The sequence below is a fragment of the Typha latifolia genome, chromosome 5, assembly GCF_019914945.1.
Source record: "Typha latifolia isolate L0001 chromosome 5, TyphaL0001v2, whole genome shotgun sequence".
In the NCBI taxonomy this organism is placed as follows: domain Eukaryota; kingdom Viridiplantae; phylum Streptophyta; class Magnoliopsida; order Poales; family Typhaceae; genus Typha; species Typha latifolia.
The window spans coordinates 10,814,185-10,827,768 of record NC_133090.1 but is presented as its reverse complement, the minus strand read 5'-3'; the positions used below and the strand labels follow the sequence as shown (position 1 = coordinate 10,827,768).

General features: G+C 33.4%; 1 protein-coding gene across 2 annotated transcripts; it reads left to right on the top strand.

Moving 5' to 3' along the window:
- Positions 1-6,987: 6,987 nt before the first annotated feature.
- LOC140789631 (protein RER1A-like) lies at positions 6,988-13,112 on the top strand. Of its 2 annotated transcripts, XR_012109223.1 has the most exons (4): positions 7,015-7,518; positions 11,514-11,694; positions 11,775-11,887; positions 12,815-13,112. XR_012109223.1 is itself a non-coding variant. In XM_073139400.1 (3 exons), exons 1-3 carry the CDS (start codon positions 7,130-7,132, stop codon positions 11,829-11,831), a joined length of 627 nt encoding a protein of 208 aa, XP_072995501.1. In that variant the 5' UTR covers positions 6,988-7,129; the 3' UTR covers positions 11,832-11,961. The 2 variants fall into 2 exon arrangements, 1 of the variants encoding a protein (XP_072995501.1); XM_073139400.1 differs by lacking the exon at positions 12,815-13,112 and having other exon boundaries at positions 6,988-7,518; positions 11,775-11,961.
- Positions 13,113-13,584: the final 472 nt, after the last annotated feature.

Below are 13,584 nucleotides of genomic sequence, written 5' to 3'. Positions count from 1 at the left end.
TTCTTAAATCTAATTAATCATTATTAAAACTAAATTTAGATTAATAAAAAACTAATTTTTCATTGTATAAGTTGTTTAAAATGTTTCTCAAAATGTTATCCTATATCTTAGCATGAGAAGAAAAAAAAATCTTTTTTTTTTGTAAGAAAAACATTATTAATAAATATTTTGTGCTTTAAACTTCAAGAAAGGAAATCAAATATTTATATGTATTTGTTAATTTAACAACTGTCTATCCTAAGAAAATCAAAAGATTTGAGTGATAATTATAATAATATTTTAATAATTATAGTAACAATTATACTATTTAAACTTTGATTCATGTGTTTCATGTAAGGACTATTAAGCCAGACCACGAACATAATGCGAGATGATAAATTTAGCTTCATGTCAATGTTGTATTCCTTAATCCTTATGCATCATAATTTGACTTTAGTAAGTGCATATGGGTACTTTACTAAGTACTCTAAAATTAATATGATTTAATTTAGGTATTCCTTTGGATATTTAATTCACTAATTCAATAGCTAGATAGACGTTGGAGTTGGCACGAAGTGGTAGACCAAGTAGTATAAATTATTATATATATATATATATATATAACATAATGCTTAAAAAGTGAGGACATGGCAATTATGAGTATCCCTTTTAGAAGTGATTTATGAAAGGGACAACATGGATAAGGGGACTTTATCCGGGGAACAAGATAAGATATCATTGTCATATCTTATTGTTCACATTTATTTTAGGCCTAGTCGTGGAATGAGGCCAATATTACTGTGGCTATTCTAATTTTTCTTTTGTACTAGTATAAAAAAGAAGCTTGTAAGGTTATAAGCATATATTTATTCAACAATCGAACGAGGTCTTATAATATTTTCTCTTTTGAGTGTTCATACTTGCTTGCTTTGTGGTTAAATAACGAAACAATAGATTATTGTTTCTTTTCCTAATCTATAACCACTTTCCTAATAAATATTAAAAATATATAATTTAATATTATTTTAAATTGATTATAATTTATTTTTTAACATGACTTAAATCTATTAATTTTATGTCTTAACAATCTTATCTCGTATCTCTCTTCCAAAATTTTTATATTTTCACGTGACTTAAATCTATTAATTTCATGTCTTAGCAATCTTATCTCTGATCTCTTTTTATCTAATCGAGTCTCTCTCTTCTCTCTACACTGTATAAGCCAGTAAATATATTTAAGCTTTCAAATAAATGACTATGCACTCCATAAATGACTATTTATCAAATATGCACTCCCTAAGGAACTATTATAAACACTAAATAACTCAACAGATATGCACTTAAGCCTACAAATAGCGTATTATATAATTATAATATTTGTATATTATAATATTCATATGTTATAATATTATAATATATATATTATAAAAGGGTTTCCAAATTAAGAACTTGCTGCAATACAGCTTTAAATTTAGAGCTTAGGAAACGAAAACACTATTACACTTTTTGAATCTCAAAATTAGCCTGTATCAAAGTATACATCTTTTTAAGTTATGTTTGTATATTCAGATTCACTAATTGGTTTTGAGAAAAATAATAGTGTTGAAAGTTCTAGTCGAGACCTTCAAATGGGATTAAGATTAAATTATTTTAGAGTCATTTTTTAAATTAAATAATAAATATTTTTATTTTTTATATATTTAGAATCGATATGTTGCGAACCAGATCTGGAGGTCGGCGATCTTATTTAGCTGGTTCTAACTAAACTAAATAAGAAATAAGATAACTAGACTCAATCCATTGAGCCCAATCTCCCCTTGATATGATCCAATCTGACCCGGTTCGCATCAATCAACTATACTTTCGACCACCTTGTCCTCAAGGTGTCCATGGTGGTTTTCAAACCCTCTTTCACTTTTGAATTTTATGTCCTCGATCTCCTTGGGCGTCCCATTTACCACATGGAAGGGGCCCATGGTGGTTTCTTCTCTAGGGCTTGTTAGTTTGAGCCATAGTCCGCCCTAGCCACGGTTGGCTTAGACCAAATCCTTGCCATGGGTGGTTCGAGCCAAGGTCTTAGTGCATGCAGTTTATGATATGGTTTGGATGTGGTTGTTCCAAGGAAAGTGCTGACGGTAGTGGCTTGGATTGAAAGTGCCTACCTAGATCACCATAGGTGGAAGACTAGGATTTCGACATTTATTTTCCACCACGACTGGGGCTGTCGCTGCTCCTGCATTACGTCGATGGTGGAAACAATTTGTAGATGGTAGGAGCTCCACCACAAGCAGAGGTGGTACTTTAGTCGCAGTTTGGGCTAGCACTTCCCCTCCCTCATGATTTGGACTTTTGTGCCGTGAGGAGGTTGGTTCCGCTATGACCGACAGCGCTGGCGGTGCAGGGAGATGGAGGGCGGCTAGTAGGACCTCTGTCAAGGCCTGAAACGAGTCCTTGATGGTAGTTTGGATCTCCTTCGAGTTCTCTTTCAATTTGGCCGAAAGTTTTTTAAATAACGCCTTCGCCCATGTTGGTGGCTTATCATTGGGGGTTGATAGTGGTGCCGAGGAAATCTCCATAGGGGTGGAGATGAGTTCTTTGTCCTCCATAGCTACGATCTCCCCTAGGTTAGCTTTGGATCAGGCGTTCACCATTGTCCGAGGAATGTCAGCTCTGATACCAATGTTGTGAACCAGATTTGGAGGTTGGTGATCTTATCTAGCTAGTTTGATATTATTTTGACATCTGTAAAATATTTTGCAAATATTTTTCTAAAATTGCGCATAGCTGGATTTAGCTAATTAAATAAGATCCTAACATACTGAGGCTTTAACTAAACTAAATAAGAAAATAAGATAACTAGACTCAATCTATTGAGCCCAATCTCCCCTTGATGTGATCCGATCTGACCCGGTTCGCATCACGATAAGTGTCCCAAAACACTTTGGATAATGATCTAAAATTATCTTTAAAATTTAACACTAAATATATCAAAAAATTATATTCATTTGTTCTTGCCTCTCTATCGTAAGTGTGCAATTAACCTACTTCGAACTTCAAAATGAGCTTCCCGTGAAACCGTTAGGAATTGTTCATCATTGTTTAGGGCCCAGAATAAAAGTTTAAAAATTATTATAATCTTTAAGAGCTCATTTAGAGTTAGGCCTACAAATGTATCAGACCTAAAAAAGTGGCCCAATAGCCTATATTAAGGGCTACAGAATCTATTATTTTATACTTTGTTTGATTAAGCTTTGCTTACCTTTAGATATTTTCATTTAAAATAAACTAATATTTTATTATAATCTACTATTTAAAAGTTCTCAATTTATAATTAGATGACCCTACTATATATAACACAAATTATTGAAGGAGATAGAGTATTTTAACTCTCCTTTTGAGATTTTGAAAAGAGTTGCCTTTAGATAGAACAATAGTTTTAAAAGTTAAAACATTTAATTAAAAATAATAATAACTTAGGGTGTATTAAATAATATTGTTGATATTCATTTTGGTACGAGTTTAATATAGTAGGTCTAGATAGCACTCACTATTTTCTCATATATTATATGATTATCCTAACTAATTGATATTATCTTCTGATATACAATGCATTTTCTTTTGATTGATATGAATCCACAGGTTAAATGAGTTAGATAATATGGGATGAACTCTCTTAATCCAATCGACTATAATTTGAAACTATTCACTTAAACTATTGATTATCACTTAATTTTTAAGCTTTTGGATTACTTAACGGTTCTAGATTTTGTGTATATTAGATTAGAACTCTACATGACTTCTTTTCATATATTATATATTTAGTTTAACTACCATTCACTATCTTTTATATATTATACTTTTTAATCGATTGACATAAGTTTATAGATTAAGTGGGTTAAACAATATAAGACAAATCCTCTTAATTATATAACTCAATTGGCTATAATTTAAAAATATCTGATTATTCATATAAACATTTGATTATTATATAATACTTAAGTTTTAGGTTATGTAAAAATGTTAAATTTTATGTAAATTAGATTAGAACTTTATACTGATATCAATTTCTAATAATGTGATAGTAATGCTGTGATGCAACCGATTGAGTTATTATACTTCATATAGAAAGAATCCTAAATAATTAGTATGTGGTAGATTATGTTTGAGGTAACAATATGATTCCAAAGAGTCACAATAAATTCGATCAAATAATATAAATAACTTACAGAATATAAAATTGGACTTGACCCGTGCGAACAGAGCCGAGCCGAGCCGGGCCGGGCGGCGCGCGTGTGAGTTAAGTTGTATAGTAACCTTTACCCACAAAATAGGTACCCTTTTTGGGGCCCAAAATCCATAAGAATTTTGTTACTTATATACCATACTAACATTTCTCAAATATCTAATATGGTATTAAACTTTCTTTTCTTTATTTTTTCATTGCCATGATACCCACTTTAGAGCCAATTTTCATTCACTTCTCTTCATGGATTTGACTAAGTGAATATTTGACAATAAAGTACACTTTGAACTAAATTAATTCTACTATTAAACCATCATTAATAATGTGTAGGCCCCACTTAAAACTTAGCTCAAAGTTAATAAAAATTCATATAAAAAACATGAAATTACCAACAATTATGTCATGATATTTTAAGAGAAGAAAAAAAATAATATTTCTATTCTTGCTAAGAATGTGTTTGATAATATTATTGATTTATAAGATTTTAGAAATTAAAGTTCAATACATACAACATTGTGTTGGATAATATATGTCACTAGTGATAGATTTTATCATTGATGATATATTTTTTTATATGATCATGGGCTATAACTGCAAAAAAACCTAAATAACATCCATTGTATTCCTATATTTTATATTTTTACCTTAACTAACATGTATTATCATCTAATATATAATACATTTTTTCATCAACATAAATTTAAATATTTAGGATAAACAATAAGATGTCAGTCATCTCAAAACGATTAGTAGAGTTTGGATACATAAGATTAGATAATATATATAACTCTACAAGATAGAAGGAGAGATGATGAAAATTTTAAATAATGGATTAGACTTTTTTTTTATTTACCTTCTTTTTTTATTGATAATTTAGTAGCTAGTAAGGCTATTGATATGATTCGGTCCATATTGGCTCAACGTGTGGTATTGAGTTTATTTGGATGAGCCTATTTATCTAGTTGAGTTTGTTAGAAGCAATAAAAATCTTTTTTATCTGGGCGCGTTCGAACGCATGGACCGCATTCCAACGGGGATGCGAACGCTGCACACGTTCGTAAAAATAGAGAATACAAATTGTGCGTTCAAACGGAATCGGGCGTTCGAATGCGATCGTTTGAATGCTGGTATATGTTCGCATCGATAGAGAACAAAAATTTCGCATTCGAACGCAATCGGGTCCGTTCGAATACACCGCGATGAAAGTGCGGGTTTTGTTAGGGTTGTTTAACTCAATTGATGAGTTCTTAGGATGAGCCTCTATATATATGTGAAGGAAACCCTAATTTGAGTTTATCTTGGATAATTAAATTGGCTTTGACCTTTATCTCTTTCTCTACTTGTCTCTAGCTATTGGTGCTCTCTCTCCTCCCTTTTTCACCGCCCAAGTTTTTGGTCAGCCTTCTAACCCTCTTCTTCTACAACAACTTCTCCCTCTTCACACCAAGAACTAAACCTAGCATCTATCTAGCCATTGGTGGGCTATCAAACTAGGATCTAATTGACCTTTGGCCATGGTTTGATCGATATCTTGAAATCTAACCGTTCGAATCTTGTAATCTAAGATTTATTGGAAAGTTCTCTCCAAGAGCAACAACAAAATTCGGAAGGATCCGTTAGTTAGATTGTTCGCAGATCCCTTCGAAAGTTACGAGCTTTATCAAGTTCATATGCGTTGTGGATCGAATTAGACCGGTTCGTAACAACTATAAGTTGTACATTAAAACTAACATATTTGACAATTTAGATTAGACAATTGGGTTAACTTTTTCATCAAAATACGTCAACTTCGGTGCACTTAATACGAAGTTGACTTAATACAATTCGAGTTTACAACGATTTGAACCTTTTAACTTATTAGTTAGTGAAGTAGGACCCCAGCCACTTATGTTAGTGATTAAAATTTTTACGATTAATTTTTATATATAAAAAATAATAATGCTAAATATAATGAGAAAATGCTTGATAATAGTATTAATTTATAATAGATATATAAATATACAAAAAGTGATGATATTAGATGAATTTTATGATTAATACAAAAATAAGTTATATAAGAATATTTTTAATGAAGTTATTGATGTATGAATCTTAATATATATCACTCATTACTGCTTGACATAAATAAATATAAGCCCTTCATGTAAGTGATTTTAGATAATTAGGGCCATAGTTTCAATTATAAGGAATAACATATACAAAAGTAACGTTTTGAGATTATAGTAGATACTGTATATAAGTATTTTAGCTTGTAATTATAAATATAGTTTAGGTAACTCCTACTACTTTCTTAAACATAATATGCTATGCTCTTATTTAACTAATAACTACTGCCTTCTAATATATAGATATATATCAACATTAGCCTGTAGGCTAAGTAAATCAAGTCAAGTTTGTTTAGATAATAGGATATGAGCTTTAAAATATAATTTACTTAGCCTACAGGAATATCCTTCTAATATAATTTTTTTCACCACACTTGCTAAAAATAAAAATAAAAATAAAAATAAAAATAGGATATGAGCTTTAAACTTTATCTTTTGCCACAATAATATTACATTAGTAGCAATATATTATAATTTTAGTTTCACCGCATAAAAAAGTCTAATTTTTTTTTTCTCTTCTAGAAGTAAAGAAGCTCTACTACATAGAGTTACGACTTACGAACTATATTTTGGCCCAGCCCGGCCCATTAATCAAAGAAGCTCGTTATTCGACGCGTTTGGTATAACCGTAAGAATAACCGTGATAAACTTACTTTATCCGGCTTCCAAAACTGGATCTTGTGGCCGATGGTGAAACCCATCGCATAAAAGAATAGAGAAAAGCCGAATAGACCACAGATAAAGAGAGGGAGGCAAGAATAAGTCCTCTCCCCCTGATCGAACACCGGCGTGGACAAAGACCATGATGGATCCTTCCGGTGCCGGGGTGGTCGGAGGCGGCGGAGACCCCTCATCCGGAGGCGTATCGGCGGTCCTGACCTCGTGGACCGCCGTGGTATCCCGTCGCTACCAGCACTTCCTCGACAAGGCGACGCCGCACGTGCTTCGCCGGTGGGTGGGGTTCTCCTTGGTTGCCTTCGCCTACTTACTCCGCGTGTGGCTCGTCCAGGGCTTCTACATCGTAACCTATGCCCTCGCCATCTACGTCCTCAACCTCTTCATCGCCTTCCTGTCACCCCAAGTGGATCCCGAGATGCAGGAGATTCTCGATGGATCCGGTCCCTCCCTCCCTACTCGGTCCTCCGATGAGTTCCGGCCGTTTGTTCGACGTCTCCCTGAGTTCAAGTTCTGGTGCGATTCCTGCCATCTGGGTCCTTTTTTGGTCGACATCTGAGATTTTTTTTTCTTGGAATTTTCCTGTGGGCGTATTGGTCTTTTGGGTGGAATTATGCTTCTGCTGTGGAAGTTTGGATTTTGACGATTTTGCTGGTCTGATGATGGGTTTCTATGATAATTTATATGTTTTAGCACCTGCTAGTTCCATGTTTGGGCGATCTATGTTAGATATGTTATACGAACGATCAACTTATAGCTTGATTCTCCCTCTTACCCGTTCTTCAATGAGTTCAGCCTTTCTGTCCTCTAGTTTTGGTGCACTTCCTGTCATTTGGAATCTCTTCCGATGACAATTTGGACATTCTTGTTGTATTTATTTGATTATGGGCATTGCTAATCTTGGGGTTCAAATTATGATTTTGCATTGAGATCGGGAATCCGACGACCTTATAACTTTACCCACTTTGCGCGATGCTTCCCAGAATGCAAGTTCTTGTGCGACTCCCATCCTTTAGATTCCTTTTTTTTTTGGATGAAACTTGAGCCTTTTTTAGATGTATTTCTTGGATTGTCTCTCTTGGATAATGATTCTTCTGGTCTTGAAAATTGAGATTATGATATGAGGAGTGAGGATGGTTTTGACCAATATTACATCTGGTAGAATGTTATCAACGAGAGATCTAGATATCCAAAGATTTTAATATATTCTGTAGGAATTACCAGCTTATTGCTTGACCCCTCATGCTGTGCATGTTCTGGTTCTACGCCTCTCGTGTTTGGCCTTTTTAGATAAATTCTAGTTATTCTGTTGATATTTTTTCTGGATTATCACTTGCAACATTGGCCCTTTAAGGTTTGAATTAAATATTACAGCGAAAGCTGGTTTTGATGTGTTGAGGATGGAAATGATCTGTCTATGATAATTGGCAGCTAAGGAACTGATAAATCATATGCAGGGGACAGATTTAAGTTACTAAAAGAGTGTGTGTGGAGGGGGTTTGAAAATCATATCCAAGAGACATGTCTAGATTCTAGATAGGATATCCAAACTCCAAAGAATTGTATATATATATATATATATTTTTTACGAATGACCACCTTATAGCTTGCCCCTCCCTCTCCACCTGCTTCTTGGATGAGTTTGGCTCTTCATCTGTCGCCTTCTGGAGTTCATATTCTGGTGCAATTCTGATCCTTTGGGGCCCTTTCTGGCAAAAATTACAGGTTTTTGTTTTGTTTCTTGGTCGTATCTGTTGAGTACTTGTTCTTTTGGTTGGATCTATATTTCCTCTTATCAGGATTTTGATGTAAGATTGAGGATCAAATTTATCTATTGATTGTATTCTAGTATAAATTGTGTGCCTTAACACTTGCTATTTCTATGTTTGGCCAAAATTCATAGGTGAGACTTAAGAGACAGTTATAGATAAGATAACAGAAGTGTTCAATCTGTGTGCTATAGGAAAGATAAGCTTATAACTTGACGCTCCCATCCTGCTGACCATATTCTGATTAATTCTAAGTTCAAGTTCTGGTGCAGTTCCTATCCACTAGGACATGCTTATGGTGACAAATTGAGTGGTTTTCAAATTATCTTTGTTTGGTAGTGATCCTTTGAATTGGAAATTATGTTTGTGCGTTGACAGTTGGGATTTTGATATCAGGGTTAAAGATGTCAATATGTCATTGATCAAGTGATGAATTTTAATTCATGTGTACCAGTTTCATGTTTTGGAGAAAATCATATGTAAGAGAGATCTAGATAAAATGCCCAAGAACAGCAAAGTTGTAGGTTGCATCTTGCTACCTGCTCCTCTTATGAGATATATTCCTTAGTCCACCACCTTCCCGTGTTCAACTTCTGGTTCAATCGTTACCGATGGGTAACTTTTTTAGCTAAGTTGAGCTTTCTGGTCTATTTACTCGTTGGGGAGTGGTCCTTTGGGTTGGATCTTGTATTTATGCAATGAAAGATGGAATTTTGATGTGTGAATCCTGCTAATTCCACTTTGGGAAAAGTTTGGACTTTGGATATGGTTGACATGCTTTAAGTAGTAGTGAGGATTAATTGGAAGGGACAAATATGGGAAATCAACTTAAAAAACTGAAGATATCTTTTTGTAGTTAGTACTGACCAGTTTATAGGCTTATAGTTTGAACCATATATGAATTCACCATACATGCTGTTGTCTGAAATATACATGCTTTTTAGTGTTGGATTGGGTTCATTTCATTGTTATCACTTGTCAGAAGTTGATAAGTTCTAGAGAAAGTAGAGGATGGAGATTATATGAAGATGCATATCAGGTCAGATATCTTATCTCCTTATCTACTTGAATATTGATGAAGAAGAAATCTTGTTTTGAGTATACACTTTTTGTAAATTGACTTAGACTGCCTTGTGCAGTGAAACAAGCCTACTTGCTGGCTCAGAATAATGGATACGTTTGTACTGTAGGCTTGTCCATATACATATCAAATGCTTCTTCTAGCTATCTAATTTCTTAAAATAAAGTACCTGCATAATTCTGAAGGCCTTACAAGAGTCAATTTGAAGTAATCTGCTATCTCTTCCTGTTTATAATGAAAGTCAAATTTGCCGTGGGAAGATTCAGTCTCAGGGTGGATACCTGAAAGTTGCATCTCATATTAATGAGCATAATCAGATATTCAAAATCAATCTGATATCGAAACAGGAAATTGATGTTTGAAACATCCAAAGTTTGAGTACAGTCAATATAATGGGGAAAAGACTATTGTTTGTGTCTGGGTTAGGAGTAAGGTTCAACGAAAGAAGATATCTGCAGTGGAACAATAGAGAAGCAGCAAGAGCAATAAACAGCTCGAGCATATTCTTTTGTGCTAGTTTCATCTGTGGATGTAGGCTTTAGCCAAACCATGTAAATTCCTAGTCTCGTATTTAACTCTCGAAATGTATTAAACGTGTAAAAAAAATCTAGGACAGCTAGTTTGGTCAAAACTCAAAAGCTCTGTCTTTTACTTTTCTGTAAGAGATTACAACTTACTGCCTTATCATGAATGCATAAATTTGTTTTAGATGAAGCTCCAATATCGGCATCATCCCAATTTTTTGTAGAAGCTTTTCATTTTCACCTTGCAGATTATCAAGCAAAACTTTAAAGCATAAAATGATGCATTAAAGTTTAAAACAGTCTTCACAGTGATTCTGTAAGCTACTCATGTAGGTTACTGATCATTGATTGATGAATTTGCTAACTTCTTTACTAGCTACCTATAGGATTAAGTCTAACTGTTTCTTATGGTTCATTTATGGAAGGCGAGCATACGATCAGTTGAGTCACGTAGGAGAACTTTATGCTAATTGCAGACTGCAGCTGCATTCTGACCAGTGTACACATGTTCCTCGAGCTTTAGCAATATCTATCATCTGGCTGTTCTTGGATAATATGGACTACAATCTTTGAAGTATTGTTAGGGAATTTTTTTTGGCAAAAAGTGGTTAGAAGAAAAATGTGAATAAGAATAATAACAGGGTGTAAACCTAGGAGAAGTTTCATAATAGTGGATGCTGTATAGAGACACTTTAGAATTTAGATTACCTTTCTGCAAACCATTCCTGATTCTTCAGCTGACAATGACTGAGATTTATTCAAAGAAGAGGATGCTAAAGTTTCCACTTTTAAAATGGTATAGGAATGATACCATTGTCGATGAGTTATATGAAATGTCTTTTTTTTTTTTTGGTTATATGAAATGTATATGGTAGCTTAAGTACAAATATACACGGTATATTGTTTATTTATTGTTCTGCCTTTAGATGAAATATCAAGATGGTAGCTCAACTATTTTGCTTAATCATTCCAAAATGGTGTCTATATTTTTAATGATCAATGGACTACGGACTCCATTTTCCTTGAGAAAATTTTTTTGTCGTAGTCCTTTTTTTTTGAGAAAATTTATAAAATTTATCCTTCATTGAAATAACATTATTAGATTCGATCAGCAACCTTATTTATTCTCTTGTGCAGGTATTCAATTACGAGAGCCTTTTGCATTGCTTTCATATTAACATTCTTCAGTGTGTTTGATGTGCCTGTGTTTTGGCCTATTCTGCTCTTCTATTGGATGGTGTTGTTTACTGTCACAATGAAGAGACAGATTCTTCATATGGTGAAACACAGATACGTTCCTTTCTCCCTCGGGAAACAGGTACTTAAAGTTTGCTGTTGGTTAAAAGGTTATCTATCTTCTTTGTTTGGATATTTCTGACAAATGTCTTCTCTTGTCAGCGTTACACTGGGAAGAAGGCAGCTTCTAGTGAAGATGAAAGCCTTACTAAGGATTAAAGCTTTTGTAATTGAATGCTTTCATTAGGAGATAATTTGACATTACATTTGCAGAGGTAAAAAGTGGTTTGTTTCATCTCAGATCATAATACTCGAAATTTTCTTTTTCAATCAAGTAGCATTTTAATGATATGACACATAAAAGTTATTTTTTGTTTTTGTGAATTCCACGACATTGTATAACGTTGCTTCTATCTTTTCCCATCCGTCAAAGTATAACATTCTCATATGCAGTTGAGAATGCTAAAGTATATAATTACTTGAAGATTAATACTACTATAAAATCCTATGAAGTTCATTTTCTCTTTTGTGTCTAGAAACTAGGTTTATAGCAAGATTTTGATCAACTCTGTTGGACCCAATGATAAGAACTTTATTTCTTTTTCTCAGGTATCAAAGTCTTTTATGTGTTCTATTTGACACTACACACACTTCTTATTACTTGTTTGCTATGTGATCTTCATTAGACTCCTGCAAGATGTTCTTTTTAATTGCCGTTAGCTACCATTACTCTAGAGTTGTGAAGTTTACAAAATGTTTTGGTTTTGCTTATAATGAGGCATATTAAAGTCTTAATTATCTCATATTAGCTTTAGATTTCCTTTTTCTCTTATGTTCTTGCATATGAAATCTATAGTAAATGATCGCTAAGGTTGGAATTGTTGTTTTGTGCTTACTACTACAACTAATCTACTATGATTTAACCGAAAGGAATGCCACTTTTTCATAATTCTGTCTTGCACATCACGAAGTATACCTCTTAAATGCTACAAATGATTTGCAATAGCATTGATATTCTCCTCTTATGTTTGGCTGAGATTATTCTTACACCCTGCTATCATTCGTAAGTTTAAACTATTTACTATTTAATTATTTGAAATGATAGTAGAATTGGAATATTTGTAGATGAAGAGTTTAAAACTTGCCAATGTCTTATTGATGTCCATTTATTTTTAATCTAATTTGTTCTTAATGGTCTCCAGATCATTCTTAATGTGGCATGCGCCTTGGATATTATGCCTGATCAGCAATAACAAAAAAGTTCCAAGTATAAAGTCCAAAATTATCGCTCTCTGGTGTCGACAGCACTTCAAATATTAAAACAACATAATCATATGATTACTTAACCTAGATTATGTGTTGTTTGAGGGTTGAAGTTTCCACGAATAATAATTCATGATACAAACGCTTGTTCTAGAACAACCCTCAACCCAACAGATTCTTTTTTTCTTTAGAGAATTAATGGCGTCTCAGTTAAGTTAAATTAGTGCGGCTCTGAAATTCGAATTCGAGAAATACTAATACACATGTTCTCCTTTATAATTTGAGCATAATCTCTTTTGCTAGGTAAATGTATATTCTAATTTAGAGAAAAAAAAAAATCTTGACATGTTGGGCTAGATATTAAAGGTGGAGATTTTTTGCCCATGATGATCGTAGGCAATTGAATCGTCTTTGCCTGTGTTATCCCCTCTTATATTACTTGCGGTGCTATTAGCATTGGCCAAATGAGAGGCTTATTTTTGAGATTGTTTTATCTATTTTTTATTTTCTTTTTCTTTTGTAAGAATGCTTGTGTTGTATACTATACTTGATACTTTGCTTTCTTATTAGTTGGTCTATATGTCAGCTAAGTGTAGAGCTTGTTAAAAGACCGATGCATGCCCTTCTCTATTCGGTATATTAAATTGTAATAAATTGCTAAGTTGAATGAATTATCACTATGCGGACTTTCTTTAAAATAAAAATAAAA

Coding starts and splice junctions, on each gene's coding strand:
- LOC140789631 (XM_073139400.1), top strand. CDS start 7,130: ATGATGGATCCTTCCGGTGCCGGGGTGGTCGGAGGCGGCGGAGACCCC. Junction 7,519..11,513: donor CTCCCTGAGTTCAAGTTCTG/GTGCGATTCCTG, acceptor TCTCTTGTGCAG/GTATTCAATTACGAGAGCCT. Junction 11,695..11,774: donor CTTTCTCCCTCGGGAAACAG/GTACTTAAAGTT, acceptor TTCTCTTGTCAG/CGTTACACTGGGAAGAAGGC.